The following is a 19,366-nucleotide window of genomic DNA, read 5'->3' on the forward strand; positions in this document are numbered from 1 at the left end:
ATCGCAAACGCGGGGCCCCACAGGCCATTGAAGCGCAAGCCAGCGAGCGGCCCCGTTTGTTATTGCGCGCGCCCACACACACATGTCCGCAGACCGGGAGGGGCAAGTAATAGAGGAGACGAGTGGGAGAGGCGCCAGTGCTGTGTCAGAAACTGCAGCGCGACTTCATTCAAGCTTTTCCTCGCCCCCTCCCTTCACAAAGGGAGAAGGAAGAGTTCCGCCAGCCGGCAATCGTAACGTTGTCGAGCAGGACCACTCCGCAAACCGTGCAGCAGCCAAGCCACGGGCTGCATGCGCTAAAGAAAGAGTAAAGTCGATGCGGTTTAGTGAAAAGAATCCCCCCTTTTTCTAACAGAGGCTGGATGTGAAAGTAAGAGACTCACTTTTTACACCATCTCCAGGGAATTATTGCGCCGTTGCACGTTACAATCTCAGTTACACACTAATAAACATCCTTAGACTAGTGGGTAGGACTAGTCTTGAAAATTCTAATTAGACAGCTATATATAAGGGTTTGGATTTTTTTTTTTTAACTGAAAAAAAAAAATAAAAAAAAAATATATATATATATATTTTGGCACAGCGGTAACCCTACAATCAGTCTGCTGGCAGTAAAACAAGCTGGGAAATCAGTCAAGACAATTACTTTGGCTTGCCTTCTCACTATGGTTCAAGCGTGAAAGCCGATAAAGAAATAGCCGCGCACTTACTTGTTATCAGCATATACAGCAACTGAATTCGCGGCTGATATTTTAATCCTCTGAAGGCTGTGTTAGGAATCCTTTCCAGTATACCTTCATAGAAAATACGGCAGGCAGTCTCTTGGTTAGAGGGGTGAAATTCTTGGATGTAAACGTGCTCCTTCTTTGCATCCTCTTCCATGGTAGTGAGAGGCGACAAGGGGGGCCACATCTGGGAAGACGAAATCATCCTCGTGTCTTTCTTAGCTCCTGGAATCGCATCGTGATCATCCGCAACGATTTTAGCCTCGCAAACCATTTTGGGAGACAAATAATGCATGCAACTGGCGAAAGAAAGAAAATAAGTAAGTAAGCAAGAAAGACTTTTTCTCTGCTAAATTAAAGATCCAAAGACAAGCGGGAGAAGCTAGATAGAGAAGGTGGGTTGCATTTTGGAGATGCATTTATAAGGCAGCAGAGCCGGTGCAATTCTGATTCAGGGGTCCCTGGGGCCCTAGCGCCCACCAGATTGGATAGAAAGGGTCACCATGTGATCTCAGGGGGTGTGGGAGAAACACCTCCTTTCCCATTTTATTTTATTGCAAATTACTACAGCATTTCCTTTTCCTTTTGTGTAGCTTTGACGGTCTGGACCTGCTGAGGTCTACGAAATACTCCGCGGACTGTCAATGGCCAAAGCTGTTAAAAAGAATTATTGTTTTAGGTGGGTTCCTCTATGAATTGGGAAACGCTGTATAGTAGTTAACAAAGAAACTGCGCTAGTGTTTGCATGAACTAAATAAATACGCATCTAGTAATTAAAAAAAAAAAATCATGAAAAATGGTCACCATTTATGAATGAAAGAGACTGTCATTGTGATGATGTCTGTGGGCCATATGAAAATGCAACTTTAGAGGTTGGGGTGGTTTTTTTTTTGGTTTTTTTTGGGGGGGTGAGGGGAGGGGAAGAGGGCCGTTCTTAACAACCACATCTACCTTCGGATTGGCACCCAGCTGAACTTTTTGTTTTAGAGGTAACTGGAAGTCTTAGATGGCAAATAAATGCTTGATTCAGATTAGTCCGCGTTTGGATTTTTTTTTTTTTTTAATTTAATCTGGGAATCAAAAGTACACATCTGCACACAACATATATACTGTGTATATATATATATATATAGCATTGGGCATTAACCGCTGAAGAAATATGGCTCCACACAGTCCTAGAAATATATACCAAACGCTTATTCGTCCCACCTCATTTTTCTGATTCCCGCTAATTAGTAGTTTTATGGCGCTGTTATGAAGTCTTAGTGAATGAGACCGATTCTACTTATTTCCCTGCTCGTCTGTCTGGAAACAAGGCGGCTACTCATACTCTCAGGATTAAAGAGGAAAAGGGAGGGGGGGGGACCTCTGCGCAAACCGTCTCTCTAGTCTAGGATGTGGGCACCGTTTGCGCGCCTTTTATTACACTGGGTCAGTCAGAAGGGCAAATGTTTCATGCTGACGAATTCTTAGCGATGGGCCGAATTTGTCCACTTTTCCCGGGGGTGGGAACGGGGAAAGAAAAGTACCGATATCTCGTGGACGAATAGGGTTAGGCAAACTGATGCTCCCGCAGAAAGGCAAAATGTTGCACGGGGACAACGATTGGTCAGGAGCTAAAGTTATCTTCCCGAGGAGCGGGAGACTCCAGCATTTAAAATGATCGCCTCGGACCTGGAGGCCAGGACATTCTGCAACTCGTGATGAGAAACTGCTGCTGAAAATACAGCGGGAACTTGGTGTGCCAGGAGAGAAAAAGATTTGCATCTGCAAGGAGAAAGCGAGTTCAGCATGGGTTTGGGGGGGGGGGAATCTTCCTGCTTGTCCCGGTTTAAACCAGCGGCGTGAGGCAGCCGGTTCCTGGTGCGCAGACGCATTGCAGCCTCGGTGCAGCTAGTGCTGCTTTACTCACAGATTGCAGCAGGAATAGTCAATGACTGTCCTCTTTCCGTGCTTCATAATGACAATAAGTCTATCCAAAGAGAATAAGTGTGTGTGTGTATTTTTTCCCCTGATTGGTAGTTTGTACTTCATCAAGTGGAAAATATAGAGGTTGGAATGGGTTGGGCCAGATCAACTTTTCTGCTGGCTCATTATTACCTGCTGTTTGGTACTCATATGGCTGTTGCAGGGTTGCCAGATGGCAAAAAATTTTCCAGACAAAAAGTAGCCTCTCTAATTTATCAAACAAATGTTTCATACAAATACAAATGGGTTTTTTTTTATACACAAAACATATTCCTATCATTTAAATTTCTCCAGAATTCTACTGTTCAACGGCTCCCCCTTCTGCTTCTATTCCTTTCTCTCCTCTCTTCTACCTTCCAAAGTATTTAGATCAATGCTGTCTTGTTAAAATGTTTATTTTATTTTTCCTCTAACTCTACTTTTCACTTCTCTATTACCCTCCAGGTACTTTAGTTAGATTGTGAGCCTTCGGGACAGTAAGGGAATTTTTCAAGTACCTTTCTTATTTCTAATCTTAATGTATATTTTCTGTAAACCGCTTAGAACCTAACGGATGTAGCGGTATATAAGAAATAAATTACATTACATTACATATTCCAAACAGGTCATAATGGTGTACAAGAGACCAAAAAACTAAAATACCAAACATTCAGGGAAAACACAATAAAAACAAGCACTTAGGGCCAGATTCTCAAAACTGTAACACGGTTGCTAGACTGGGTGCAGATGGTTATCCTGCATGCATTTTAGCAGCGGACTTTCAAAACGGCTTATCGCGAGCTTGCTAGCAGTCTCCAACACTGCCGTGCAAATGGGCTCTTGAATACTGAAACGAGCACTCTGGTGGATTCTTAAAAATCACCGAGTCATTCTCCAAGAGCGGTGTCAGCTTTTGGTGACAAAAATCAGCAACTGGTCCGGGGTTGCCGGTACAGTGACAGCACTGTTAAAAGTGCATCTTGTGGCGTGTGTTTTGGCTGTGGCTAATGAAAAAATTTATAAAAATTACAGGAAGAATCATAAATTGTTGTTGTTTTTTTAGCATGTGTATTATAGCCCCCCTCAGTAGTGGGAGAGATGCCCACATTCTCCTGCCGCCACGCAACACCCCTCGTGCCTCTGACGACCCTGGCCCTCTCCCCTTTACCTTATTTTCAGATGGCTGGCTGGAGAGATGCCTACTCCCTCTGGCCAGCTGGCCCTCTCCTATGGGTGGGGCCTTATGTATCTGGGCCAATCAGAGCCTTAGGCCCCTCCCCAGATGCAGGATGCATGCATAGGCACCTCCTGCTGCTGAGGGGGGTTGGGGATGTCAGTTGGCGGCGGGGGGAGGGGCGGTGTTGGTTGATGGTGGGAAAGATTGGGCATCTCTCCCACTGCCAGGGGACTGTTGGTTGGTGGTGGGAGAGATTGAGCATCTCTCTTGCTACCGGGGGAAGGGGGGGGAGGGTGGTGGCAGGATGCACGTATTGCTGTCCATGTCTTGATCGTAGCTGGTTGCATAACCCGATCCATAAAACTACAATACATATTCAGAAGTTCTTTGAACAGTTTTACTGGACTTGCTTTGTTAAGCTCAAACAGTCTATTCACTCTGGACAGTTCAAGCAGTAAAGGCTGCAGAAATACAAGGTACAGCTTGTTTTCAGGGTCACTGTACATCTGAAACAGCTCTGCGGTGTAATTCATTTCTTCATCTTTTGCTACCTGAAAACAAAGCTTTAGTTCATCATACTGGTCCAGAATTCATTGAACACATGGGGCGATAGAAAGCCATGTGGTATCACACAGTTTGTCACTTTGGGGCTCACACTGAGATCACTATTTATTTATTAGATGCCTGTGCAGAACACTGTCAAAGGTGGAAAAAAAGTGCGTCTTATGAAGCGAAAAATACGGTACTTTCTTAGCTGCCTCTGCACAGTGAGCTGAGGGTTTCAACATATCCTCAACAATGACACCTAAATCCATTCCTGGGTGGTGACTCCTAACATGGATTCCTGCATCGCATATCTATAGTTCAGTTTCTTAAGATTATCCGAAAAATCAATTTCATCAATAGATCAAGTGAGACCCAAACAGGTCAAAACTCAGCATCAGGCATGGAATCCATAAATGTGTTTAATTTGTCTTCTAAACCTTTAACATAAATTAAATTATCTGTGCTGCAATTGGGTTTATCATTTATTCCATTTTCTCATTATGATTCATTTGTAACACGTTCATATTTGTACAAATTTTTTCATAAGCTAAGATTAAATTTTTTTTTTTTTTCAGATCAGGTTGTTAATGACAGTATGAATTTTTAAACAAATACAGAATCAGATCTCATTGGGTCCCGTCCTAGCCCAGTAGACTCTGTTATTGAAACATTTCAGCACCTTGTTTTGAAATATGTGGATATTTAGATCATTACTCAAATTTATCTAGGGAACAGTAGCAGGCTTTACAATCTTTAAGGAATGATCAATCAATAGTGACAACTAGAGCTTATAAGAGTGGTTATTTTAAATAGATCTGACTATGAGGATGAAGCACTTAGACAATTAGCTGACACAACTTATTATCAGGATTTAGGGGTTATGGATCCTATGAATGAATATGTTGATGATATTGCAATGTTTGACAACAGCTGGGGATAACAACATCATGTCACTGAAAGAGAATAAGTATTTATATGTAGAATATCCTAAAATACCATTTATATACTTCATCCCAAAAATACATGTCTTTGCAGCAACCCTTCGGATGTCCTATAGTATCTAGCTGTGGATCATGAGTGCAATGGCAGGCTGTACATGAATTTTAATTTTCATCTTCATTACAATATGTTTTTAGGAACATTATCTCCTTTAAGGTCTGCAAAATTGCCCATTTTTCCATTGGCAACCTCTGGAATCGGATGAAGAGAGCACATGAAGGCCGATATTCAGGCCTTGAGAGGTAGCCTAGCAGTGATCCTAGAATTTCAATGTCAGGGCCTTATCCATCAACCAACATTGAATTTCTGGGTTAAAGTTAGCCGCTGCGGACTTAGCCAGTCAAAGCGATATTCATCAGCTGACTGTCTAAGGCCTATTGGCCAAAGATAAATCTGCTCTTTAAGCAGGTCTATCTGTAAGCTTGCCTTAGCTGGTGAGCCTATGCGTATTGGCATGACTCGTATGTCATACAACATATCGGTCACCGGCCAATCCACTGAACGGGATATTCAGTGGGAGATAGCCGGCTATCTCTTGCTGAATATTGGCGATTAGTCAGCTTAGCAGTCAACAATGGAACCTATTGGGAAAGTCAACAATGGAACCTTTTGGGAACATAGGGTTAGGTTCCTGCATGGGACAGCATTTGGGAGCACCTGAAGATGCTTGTAATTCACTCTCTGGATGCTTGGGGGTCCTAGCTAGAAGCAAACGCTAGACTGTGTGAAGTGAAAGTAAAAGCAAAGAAAGCTTGGGGGGGGGGTTAAAAGCTGGTCCGCGAATACGCAAATGGGGCATATCAGTCACAATGGATGCAACCACAGATACACAAAATTGAGCGTCAGAAACATGTGAACGACAAGAATGGACTGTACTATGAATTACATGCAGCTCTCCAGCAATTCAGCTCAAGCACTAGGTAGCTTAAGTGCTTGTGCCTAACTGCATTTCTGCATATATACCTAGTTATGCTAGTACTGTACTCTATAAAGGAAAACAGGCACCTACTTTCATTTATAGTATATCCTCTTCTCTAGGTAGCTATATATAGGCATATAGTTATAGAATTTTCTCCTTATGTCTTTCATTAACTTGAGACTTCTCATTTTTCACTTTTTTTAAGTAGCTTCTGTTAAAACACCTTCTATACTTGGAATACTGATTTTGCAAACCTTGCAGACACATCTACAATTACAGATTCATGTGTTAGATTTAATGCTATTGGCCATGCTGCATCAGGCTTTCCTAGGTTTTCAGATGTAAAAAGGTTCCTCATTATAGGGGGCTGGAAAAGGGATTGGAAACATGAACTAGGGTTAATCAATGACACTGTTTCTGGGAGGATTTCCTTATGTGTCTTTATTTCTCTTCATTTACTTTAACTTTTCTATAAACCACTTTGGTACATATGAGAAAGGCAATAAAGTAAGAAAATTTGTTTGCATTTGTTAAGCAACTGTAGTTACATAACTACCTGGATGTCTCATCTCCATCTAAAATGAAACATGGCCAAGACCAAACTCCTTATCTTTCTTCCTAAACCCGCCTCGCCTCTTCCCCCATTCTCTATTTCTATGGATAATGTCCTCATCCTCCCTGTCTCACTAGCTTGCAACCTCATCTCTCTTCTTCTCTTCACAAATCCAACAGCCTACCAAAACCTGTCATTTCTTTCTCTTCAACATCACTAAAATCTGATCCTTCCTTTCTGAGCACACTACTAAGACCCTCATCACCTCTTGCCTAGACTATTGCAACCTGCTTCTCACTGGCCTTCGACTAAACCATCTCTCTCCCTTTCAATCTGTTCAGAACTCTACTGCACGTCTCATATTCCACCATGTTTTGCTAGGCCCACAGTACCCTTCTCCTCAAGTCACTTCATTGGCTCCCTCTCCATTTCCACATACAGTTCAAACTCTTTTTAATTACCTACAAGTGTATTTACTCCACAGCCCTTCAGTATCTCTCCTCTCTCATCGCTCCCTATACTCCTCCCCGGGAACTCCGCTCATCAGGTCAGTCTCTCTTATCTGTACCCTTCTCCTCTATGACCATAAGTACATAAGTACATAAGTAGTCGCCTCCGCCGGGGCAGACCAGAGGTCCATCCAGCCCAGCGGTCCGCTCACGCGGCGGCCCATCAGGCATATTGCCTGGTCAGTGGTCCCTGACTAATTTTATTGCCTACCTCTACACTTATCTCTAAACCTTCCACTGCTCTTATCTGTACCCCTCAATCCCTTTGTCTTCCAGGAACCTATCCAGGTCATCCTTGAAACCCTGTACTGTGCTATTTCTTATCACGGCCTCCGGAAGGGTGTTCCATGTGTCCACCACCCTCTGTGTGAAAAAGTACTTCCTTGCGTTTGTTTTAAACCTGTCCCCCTTCAATTTCATCGAGTGACCCCTTGTTCTTGTGGTTTCTTTCAAATTGAAAAATCTGTCTTTGTCAACCTTTTCGATGCCCCTCAGGATCTTGAAGGTCTCTATCATATCTCCTCTGAGTCTCCGCTTTTCCAGGGAGAACAGCCCCAGCTTCTTCAGTCTGTCAGTGTATGTAAGGTTTTCCATACCCTTAATCAGTTTAGTTGCTCTTCTCTGGACTCCCTCAAGCATTGCCATGTCCTTTTTGAGGTACGGTGACCAGTACTGTACACAGTATTCCAGATGCGGGCGCACCATAGCCCGGTACAGTGGCAGGATGACTTCCTTCGTTCTGGTCGAGATACCCTTCTTAATGATACCTAACATTTGGTTTGCTTTCCTCGAGGCTGTGGCGCATTGTGCCGACGCCTTCAATGTCGTGTCTACCATCACTCCCAAGTCTCTTTCCAGATTACTGACCCCTAGCATTGATCCCCCCATTTTGTAAGTGAACATCGGGTTCCTTCTCCCTATATGCATGACCTTGCATTTCCCTACATTGAAGCTCATTTGCCACTTTTTCGCCCATTCTTCCAATGTCGTAAGATCCCTTTGGAGATTCTCGCAGTCAACCGTGGTTTCAACCTTGCTGAATAGTTTGGTGTCATCTGCTCCAGACTCTGTCCCTTCTACTTTGCTGCACCATATGCATAGAATAAACTACCTGACTCGGTATGTCAAGCTCCATCTCTGTCAGTATTCAAATTCAGACTCAAAGCCCAATTCTCTGAAAGCTCTTTCAATTCCTAACCCCAACCCATCTGCTAAGCACCAATATCTGCCTTAGCATTTCCTCTTTATTTCCCCCACCTGAGTACTGTGTATTGATGCACCTTTTTGTCCAGTTTGTCTGTCATAACTACAAGTAGATTGTAAGCTCTTTTGAGAAGGGACTGTCTCTTCCATGTTTTGCTATATAGTGCTGCATATGCCTGGTAGCACTATAGAAATGATAAGAAGTAATAATAATAATAATAACTTTATTTTTCTATACCGCCACAATCTTGCGACTTCTAGGCGGTTCACAAAGAAGAAGAGCTGTACAATCAGCGAATTACAGTAGATGAATACAAGTAGTAGTGGTAGTTGCTTGCAGTGATACACATAAAAACATACGGGTCAGTATTCAAAGGCCTTTTTCTACATAACAAAAATTTTATATAGAGACACCTTTGAGCAATGATCTAATCTCCTACTTTCCTCTCTCCATTCCGTGTGGATAATCAACCGTTTGAATAAAACTCCTACCCTCTCCCCTTTGTTCTGTCCTTCTTTTTTATTTTCTCTCCTTTACTACACCTTATTGTAGTTCACCCTTAGTCCTTTTGTATCATGTTAGTCCGTTCTGTCTTTGTATCTGATAATATGTATTTTTGTTGTGTACCCCTGATTTTAAATATTTTGTATAATTGCTTAGTATTACGATAGGTGACATATCAAATAACCATTAAACTTGAAACTTGCTAACTTGGTAAATGCTGCTGAGCAAGATATTCAGAGACATTATTCAAACAGTAACTCTAAATATTCTTACAGAATACCTCTCTACTACGTGGTTCCGGAACTTATCCTTTAGTGGCCAGTGCCGAATATCCAGATAAGGCAATCAGCTCCAGAACTTATCTAGATAATGGTAATATCCAGATAAGCTGCGGCATTGATCACATTATCCAGATATATAGCGCTGGCCACTATCTGGACAGTGATGCTGAATATCTGAATATATTTTTGAATGCCACAGCTGGCATTTAAAAAAACCCACCAGCTGTGGCCTCGTAATATTAACCCATTATAACCTATTAACTTAATAATCCAACCATACTGGCCAATTCAACCCTACCCAACTTCTACAGTTATACCTAAACATATATCAATATAACATAAATACATATATAAATGGAATTACTCTTTTTAGATTGTCATATTGGGCACTAACAAAAAGACATCAAGCACTATTCTATAAATGGTGCTCCAAGTTGGGCATCATTTATAGAATACTGTTATGTGCTGGGATCTATGTCCAATTTTGGGTGTGAGGATTTACATCAACTGAAACCTAGTGTAAATCCTCTTTGTCTAAATTAGGCATGGATCTTCTGTATTCTATAACACTGCGCATAAATTGTAAGAACGCCCCTGACCCACCCATGTCTCTCCCATACCCCCTTTTTAATCCATGCTTTAAAATTTCACATGCACATCTTCATAGAATGTCAACTTTGAAAGATCGGAGAAAGTTATAATGCCGCTTTATAGAGCAATGGTCAGACCGCACTTGGAATACTGTGTCCAACATTAGTCTCCCAACCTAAAGAAGGATATAAAACTGCTGGAGAGGGTGCAGAAATGAGCAATGAAGCTAATAAATGGTATGGAGAACTTGGAATACGAGGAATGACTTAAGGGACTGGGATTGTTCTTCCTTGAGAAGAGGATACTGCGAGGGGATATGATCGAGACTTTCAAAATACTAAAAGGAATCAACAAAATAGAGCAGGAAAAAAAAAATAATTTACAATATCCAAAGTGACATGGACAAGAGGACATGGACTGAAGCTAAGGGGGGGACAAGTCCAGGACAAATATCATAAAGTTCTGCTTTACGCAACGAGTGGTGGACACCTGGAATGCTCTCCCAGAGGAGGTTATTGCGGAATCCACTGTTCTAGGATTTAAAAGCAAACTAGATGCACATCTCCTTACGAGAGGCATAGAGGGATATAGGTGACTAAAAATTACGCCAGGTGTACACCTGGCTGGGCCTCCGCGTGTGCGGATCGCCGGACTTGATGGAACGAAGGTCTGATTAGGAGATGGCGGTTCTTATGTTCTTAGATCTGTATGTAAATGCAAATTGTTGCCAATTAGCACCAATAATTATTAGCAGCCATTTATTGGTTTGTTATTCAACTAAATTGGGTTCATGCCCATATTTGCATGCACAGTTTTGAGCACCAGTTATAGAGTTTGGGAGATAATGTGGATCCTAGCTAAACTACATAGGATTAATTCTTCTCGTTCCAAAATATGTTGGTGTGGAAACATGGGAGCGTATAATTTCTTACTGCATTTGTATTCAACCATTCTGGCAGGTACCCTCTGGCAAGTCAGTTTTACTCCCGATTTGGGGTAACCCGCTGTTCCGGCCGGGAATGATGTCACCTATTTTTCATAGGTGGCGATCTCAAAATCTTTTATATCTTCACCAGGTACTGGCAGAAGATGGCACCTTACAGCCTTTTGCAGATCTTCAAGTTGAATTTCGCCTCTCCCCTCTGGATCAATTTTCATACTGGCAACTGAAGCATTATGTTCGGACGCTGCCTGCGAGTGCCTTGTCAGGGGCAACCTTGGAATCTCTCCGTGAAGGGTTACGCCTAGACGCGCAGGGCATTATTCCTTTATGCTTTCATATGAAGTCCCTGGAGGAGTATCTTTCTGCTGTCAATTACGATCGCTTGGGTCAGCAGTGGACGCAGGATTTGGGGGTGACTGTCACCGCGGATCATCTACTCCGTTGCCTCCGTATGGCCTCACAGATGCATTTGTCCGTTGCTCTGTGGGAAATTAATTGTAAGATGGTTATGCGGCTGCATGTCTCCCCTAGGCGTGCACAACAGATAGCTTTTCAACTAGATGACCGATGCCCTAAATGTCAGACTCAAGGAGCCACTCTGGGACATATATTTTTTGCATGTCCTCGCATCCGTGTCTTCTGGGGGAGGATCTTGGATCACATTTCATTGTTGTGGCGCTCGCGCTGCATAGTCTCCCCACATCTTTTGTTTTTCCATTGTCACGTGGTAGCCCCAGTGCCGAAGGGTCTTTGTGGCTTTCTACGCAAAGCTGTTTTACTGGGGAAAAAGGTCATACTGGTACACTGGCTGGAGGCATTTCCTCCGACCTTGCAACACTGGAGGGCTGCCACGATTCAGCTTTTGCAGGTGGAGTGTGAGATGGCGTCCGACATGGAGTCTCGCGCAGGGCGCCGCCTCCAGAATATTTGGTCACCCTTTAGGAACTCCCTAACGCCAGATGCCCGCAGCTATGTACTTAATTTGTGGCTCTGTATTTTTCAAGCTCTTTTCTTTTTAGTATTTTACCCTTTTGTTATTGAACGCTGAGTAGAGTTTGAGAACTTATTCTGTATGGACACCACTCTAACTCTTGGAGGGGGTGGGTGGGAGGGAGGGCATAACTATGAGCATCTGAGCTGTTACTGCCACAGCTGGCGCTAAAAACGCTAGCGCGGCTTTTTAAAGGAGGGGGTATGTTTTGCCATTTTTGTCAGACAATGTTCTGCCATGCTATGTTTGCCATCACTTTGCATAAATACACTTTATTATGTATGTAAACTTGTAACCTGTTATGAATCTTCTTGGAGGATGGGATATAAGACCAAATAAGTAAGTAACCAAAGTGGTTTACATTTATTATATGTAGGTACCTTCTATTTATTTATTTTTTTGTTCCTGGGCCAACAGTGACTTGCCAGACACATATATAATCCCAATAAACTCAAGTGTATGCCCTATTGGAAACAACTGGGGAACCCACCATGACACTACAAGGTCTACTCACCGCACTCATGCACAGACCCACTCACTCAAACAACCAAAAAAAAAACACCAAAAATGTGGAGCAAAAGCCTAATTTCAGCTTCTTCTGGCAAAAAAACTCCACTAAAGACCACAAACAAGTGAGGTCCAAATTTGTATCAATCAAAAACAGCAGTGAGAGACACGATAGGAACCACCAAAAAACAATAGTGACTTGCCCAGGATCACAAGGAGCTGTAGTGGGGACTGAACCAGTTCCCCAGCCCACTGTGTTAATCATTAGGCTATTTCTCCACTCTGGTAGTTTCAAAGCAGTCTGGAAGAAGTAGAGGCAGCAGAGGCAGAGGAAGAATGCAGCACATGGGACTGAGATAAGAAAGAGAAGTTTAGAAGATGCTGCTGCTGCGTTACTACTCCCTAAATGCTACCACCCTAGATGAATGCATAGTCCGCCTAGTGGAAGGGCTGGCCCTGCATCCATTCTCAGAGTGAGACTTCGAAGCAGTTTGCTTGAGCAATCAATATGCTATACAATAATGCAAATTTTATGTAATGCCCTGAAAAAAATTTCTCACATAAGGTTCTAGGCCTCTGAGGCTCTCATACCATCTCCTTTTTAAACTGCCTGATCTACCTGCACTTTCAAGGTAACAGTGTGCTTCCTTTAGGTGATATTGAAGCACCTTTATGCTGTCAGTATGAGAAACCCTGTAAGTACCTGACATCTGTTTGACTGCAAGCTCGGTAACATGCTGTTTAATAATTATAGACCAACTAGCACTGAGTGGAAGAACTGAAAAACAACAAAAATACCACAAGAATAATTTGGCAACATCAAAAATGACTAGATTCAAGCATTGACTGCTTCAGGGCATGAACAGAGCTTTTTTTGTTAGTATCCCACGCACTTTTTTGAACACCTTCTTGTTTGCCCTTCAGATTACTTGCATTGTCATAGCTCTGTCCGCTATAGTCATTAACATCAATTTTCAAGCTCTAGAGATGAGCCAGCACAGTATTTACACTAATACCTCACCAATAGCAGCTTTCACAGCAAGCAGTCTAGTAAAATGTTCACTAACATAATAAACAGTGCAGAGTGTGTCCAAAATCACACCAAAAATGTTGCATAATAAACTTCCTTTTTTAAAAAAAATTCTTTATTCATTTTTAAACATACAATAAGTGCATCAATATAATATAACAAATAGATTATAAATTGTACTTGTAAGGAATCACAATGTACTTGATAATCACTTTTATATACTTGAAGGGTTTTCATAAGTAAGTATGTGGTTAATATTGGTAAGTAGCTTGCAATAATTGAGTTTAAAATCTTTAAAGCATCACCCATGATATATAACAGCTATTGCAAATCACTTAGAAATCCATAGTCAAGTTCACTCCAAGGCAACTATTTGTCAATAAGAGTATAACTAATGTCCAGATTCCCAAATGGCTCATACTTGTTAATGTGTATTAAGAAATAGACTGGTATTGATAAGAGCATATCTGATTAACAGGACCTGCTAAGTCAGTGGTCTCAAACTTGCGGCCCGCCAGGTACTATTTTGAGGCCCTCGGTATGTTTATCATAATCACAAAGGTAAAATAAAACAGATTCGTGATCATATGTTTCTTTAACTATAAATTACAATATTATTATTAAGACTTTAGCTAAAAGGAAAGATTTATAAACTGTAAAGAGAGTTTTACCTCATGCAAAATCATCATTTCTTTAATAAGACATTAACTATTTTTTTTGAGGCCCTCCAAGTACCTACAAATCCAAAATGTGGCCCTGCAAAGAATTTGAGTTTGAGACCACTGTGCTAAGTGAATGAACCTGGTTCGATTTCCACTGCAGCTCCTTGTGACCCTGGGCAAGTCCCTTAACCCTGTGTTGCCCCAGGTAAAAAGCTTAGATTGTAAACTCCTCAAGGAGAGAGAAAGTATCTGTATGTAACATATAAACCATTTTGGTTTTACCATAGAAACGTGAATCATAATAAAGAAAACAAAGTCCCAGTGAGCCCAATATTCTCGTACTCTCTAGATAGGGCCATTGAATTGCTCTGGGTAATGCTGGAGTGGAGGAGGATATCTTCTTTTTCAAGGATCCCACAACAACACGAGGGCATCCGTGCAAAATCAGGGGAGGGAAATTGCATAGCGACACCAGGAAATACTTCTTCACCGAGAGTTGGATGGAGTTGGGGAGGAGTGGGCCCTTATCCATAGAAACATAGAAATAGACGGCAGATAAGGTCCACGGCCCATCTAGTCTGCACACCCCAATGACCCTCCCCTACCTTTCTCTGTGAATAGATCCCACGTGTCTATCCCATTTGGCCTTAAAATCAGGCACTCTGCTGGCCTCAATAGCCTGAAGTGGAAGACTATTCCAGCGATCAACCACCCTTTCCGTGAAAAAGAATTTCCTGGTGTCCCCGTGCAGTTTCCCGCCCCTGATTTTCCACGGATGCCCCCTTGTTGCCGCGGGACCCTTGAAAAAGAAGATATCTTCTTCCACCTCGATGAGGCCCGTGAGATACTTGAATGTCTCGATCATGTCACCCCTCTCTCTGGTGATTTCCTGTACTACTCCCAGGTAAGTATCCATATCATTTAGGACAGAAAAAAGGCTATCCTAGGTGTATGTGGATTTGCTATCTGGATAGTGGCTGAATATTGCTCATATTCAGAGTGCTGACTGCAAACTTCAGATATTCAGCAGCAACCACTGCCATTGAATATCTGCATTTATATATTTTGCCTGCAGCAGCCAGTGTGTAACAAGACATTGATTGCTAACCTTTGGCCACCTGTAGAGAATTATTCCCTTAGTGTGCTGAATGTATTTGTTCCTTTTAAACACAATGGCCAGCATTGAAAAAAAAAAAAATGCTCATTGCCTTGTTTGAATATTGACCAGGACCAGGGAGGGTCCTAGATTGTGCAGTTAAGGGTAGAGAATTTGTCGCCGTCCTCGCAGGAACTAAATTTCCTCGTCCCGTCCCTGCAAGTTTTGTCCCTGTCCCATTCCTGTAAGCTCTGCCTTAACTGCAGAAACCTCGAACACTTGCGATTTTAAAGTGTTTGAGGCTTGTGCAGATCAGGATGGATCTTGTAGGAATGGGGCAGAGACAGGAAAAGAACTTGTGGGGACAGGAAAATGAGTTCCCACGGGGACGGGGAAAAATTTGTCCCCGTGTCATTCTCTAGTTAAGGGTGAAAGAGATTCTGCTCCATCCTCAGTAGGGTAGAGTAAGGTATAGAAAAGGGACTCAGGAAGTCCTGAGGTGTTGGTGACCAGGAAAGCAAGAAAAGCAGCCAAGGGGACTATATTCTCCAAGTTACATAGGAGGGAACCATTTTTCCTACTCTGGAGAGATGGAGGCTGCCCTCTGGATAGTGATGTGAGAGAAACAGAAAATCTTGTGAGGGCAGCTTGAAGAGGATGCTTTCTGAAATCAAAGGGGTGAGACCTGTTGCATCAAAAGGTATTTCAGGGTTGTTGCATGACTTGAATGGGAAAGATGTCCTGCAAGTTACAAGGAGGGAGGAAGAGGAAAACCTAAAATGGGACCAATAGGAAGCCAAAGTTTCTTCATGAGGAATGCTGAAGGAGTTTGAGTATGGATGGTACCTCTGATGATCAGTATATCAAAAAAAGAAATAAACTTGAAACTTGGAAAGTTGAAGATTTTTATTTTGTGCCAGGTATTTCCTTGTTTGTTTGTTTTTTTAATTCAGTTTTTTTTAATTGATATTTGCCCATTAACCTTTCTAGTTTGAAACAAAATTCTGGACTGAGAAGAGTGGATCGCTTGCAGGCGAGGCCTTCCAGGTGCTTGCCCCATCCCATCAGCCTGTTTTCCGACAGGCAGTTTGTAGTTATTTTTGATTGCAGCCTTTGAAGGTAAACGCCTTTAACCTCTACCTGGGGAAGCACCCCAGCCTAGAAATGGAGCTCATGTTCTTTAGGCATATTCTGAAAACCAAACCAGTTTGTGTCCATTGAGGATTGCCTGTAGCACTAGTTGTGACTGTTAAAATTGAGAATCTCAAGGACATGAGCAATAAGGCATGCTTGGCTGCGTGTTTCTAATTGTGCTCTCTAAGGTGTCTTACTGAATATGAGACAAATTCCTGCATCACTGAATGTCCCCACTGCAGACATTCCTAATAGCAGTCACACTGTAACACTGACAATACAGCACGGACTAAGGCAGGCCATTTCAGCTGACACATTGCTCATAATATAATACTCAGACCATAGGTATTTTCAGAAATCATGGCCAGAGACAGCATTTTGTGCAAGCAGTGTTGGGCAAGTTTTGCAATGAGGATTGATTGAGATCTTCCCTCCTTCTGTGCGGTAGCCAATACAGAAACAATATTAATAGCACTCTTGCTGGGCACTTTTGGCACCAGACCAAAACTACTGTCCAAATCCTGATCTCTAAGAGTTATGTTCTTATTCAGACATGAAAGGATAAGAAACATCTCATTAAATTTTCAGTTTTAAATAAAAAACTACAACCAAGCTTCTAAACTGCCGGTCTCTCGTGTTATCAAACTGTAGCATCAGAAAACAGACATTGATTCTTTACCTGAATAAAAGTCACCTCCTCTGAATTATTATGCTGCCATTATATATTGCCTTCTTTGAACCAAAGCTCAACCCAAACTGGTATAATAAAAGCAATAATACATCATAAATAATACAAAAATAAAATACAATAATCCATAAAGAAATAGAGTCCTAAAGCTATCTCAGAGCCAAACCTAGGGGCAATTCTATAACTTGGCATCAAGATGTAAGCACCATAATAGGGTACACTTAGTGACAATTCTATAACAACTTCAGGGTGCACCTAAACTGTTACAGACAGGGCAGGATTAACCAATAGGCCAAGTAGGCACGTGCCTAGGGCCCAAAATGGTCAGGGGGGCCCGATGAAGCAGGGCATCAACATTGTTTTTTCCAAACGGCGATGAGCCCCTCCAGCATCGATTGGCAATGCGGGCCCCTCCCCATCGATGGAAAGTAAGAGAAGCAAGCAACGCGGGTAAGAAAGGCAACGGGAACTGTAATTGTGCAAGCGGTGCTGCTTGCCCAAAGCTTCCCTCTGACGCAGCTTCCTGTTTCCGCCTGGGCACATGGTGGGGTGGGGGCGGGGCAGGGGGCCCTTGACAAATTAATCCTGCCCTGGTTACAGAATACTAGCTCAAAGCCACATTGGCCTGGTGAAAGGTAGATTAATGGCTGGCATAAGTTGGCATGCCTAAGTGCACCATGCAATGAGAGCACTTAGGCAGTATTCTGTAAGTTGCGTACACCGTTTGGTGATATGCTCATGGCCTGTCCATGCGTATACTTCCTCTCAGTTATGCACTAAGAGACAGATTCTGTTAACGATGCCTACATCTGTAGGTGCCAATCATGAGTTAGGCATCACTAACAGAATCGCACCTACATTGTAGATGTGTACATTGTAGGCATCTATAAAGGTAGACTAGGATTTACCTCACCTACTCTGAGGTGCCTAACAATGCCTAGTAGCGCCTAGCTTAAAAAATACCCCAATTTGCCCCTAACCACGCCTATATGCCTTAATTTTTTACCACTATGACCTTGTTAAGGCTCATTGATACCATTAATGTTAATTTTGAAATTGATTTTTATTAATGTAGGCACCTACAATGTAGATGCCAGTTATAGAATTTCCCCCTAAGGGCCAGATTCTGTATAGTATGAGCAAAGTTGCTAGGCAAATCGATGCACACTGCAAATTTCTACGTTCAGCTTAATTGCGCTGATAAGTGGCAATTAACAAATAATAATTGGCTTTAATTGGCACTTATTAGAAATTACACGCATATCTTTCCAAGCGCAATCTATAAAGTGATACATGCAAATTCTAGTGCATGAATCTCAAAAGGGGGTGTGGCCAAGGAGAATGGGTGAATCGTGGGCTTTCCTAAAAATTAGGTGCACTGTTACAAAATACACCCGATCCAAGCACAACTTAGGTGCAGGTATTTAGGCCTGGTTTTCGTTAGAATTTGAGCACACAACCTATAGAATAGCAACTAAATACACCCATATCTGCTAATTGGTGCCAATTAGCACCAATTAATTCTAAGTATAACCAATAATTGACTGTTAATTCCAAGCCAGGAGAGTTTGAAAAGGGAGAAACCCTGGCTCCCAGTTTAGTCATAGGATGAGAGCACTGCTAGACCTTCCTGTGGAGCAGATGGTACATCCTGGGATCTGTTAGTGAAAAGGCAATCAGGAGTAGCATATTAATCCTTACTTCTTTTCCTCATGAGTCACTGTTTTCTTGCCCCCTCTTTTTAATTATAATTTCCTTCCAATTGAGGTTCTAGATAGTGCTAGCTTTTAATAATTTCCTCTATTGTATATTTCCTGGGGATTGTGGCATTGTAAACTTTTAGCTTTGTCAAGTGTTAATACAATAAAGAATCTCCAAGAGCTTGGCTATCTACAGTGATCACAGTGGTGAGTTTAACACTTCTAAACCCAACAAATCAGCATGAGAGCAAGCAAACAGTGCAAACTACACCTCTCGGGATCATTAGTGTTTGTGTTATCAAAGCAGCTAAGGAAATTAACTGATATCATGACTGTGTAGAACAAGCTTCACATTCTCTTCAGACTAGTGCAGACAGAGAGCTGGAAAGTCGGGGGAGAGAGCAGTGATCAGGGCAGACAGAGAGCTAGAAAGGCAGGAAGAGAGAGCAGGAGAGTCGGGGCAGAGAGCAGGAGAGGCAGTCGGAAAGATGTGAGCGACTGGTCCCCAGCAGTCGCTTGTTTTGGGATTGGCCAGCTCAGTCGGTGTGCCTCTTTTTTTTTTTTTTTTTTGTGAATCGCTGCCTGCCTATATTTGCATACCGTTCCCCCTCATTTGCAAGCGTGGATTGGATCAGAGGATGGTTCCCCCTCATTTGCATG

General features: G+C 42.4%; 1 protein-coding gene across 2 annotated transcripts in view; it reads right to left on the bottom strand.

The window, feature by feature from the left end:
* The window catches only part of NAT8L (N-acetyltransferase 8 like), a 76,538-nt gene extending 75,392 nt beyond the window's left edge, over positions 1-1,146 (bottom strand). The window contains exon 1 of one of the 2 annotated variants that reach the window (XM_033950847.1): positions 711-1,146. In XM_033950847.1, the coding sequence (XP_033806738.1) occupies positions 711-1,020 (310 nt within the window). In that variant the 5' untranslated portion in view covers positions 1,021-1,146. The remainder of the gene's footprint in view (positions 1-710) is intronic. The other variant, XM_033950855.1, reaches the window with a different exon arrangement.
* Positions 1,147-19,366: the final 18,220 nt, after the last annotated feature.

This window comes from Geotrypetes seraphini, chromosome 1 (assembly GCF_902459505.1).
Source record: "Geotrypetes seraphini chromosome 1, aGeoSer1.1, whole genome shotgun sequence".
Taxonomy (NCBI): domain Eukaryota; kingdom Metazoa; phylum Chordata; class Amphibia; order Gymnophiona; family Dermophiidae; genus Geotrypetes; species Geotrypetes seraphini.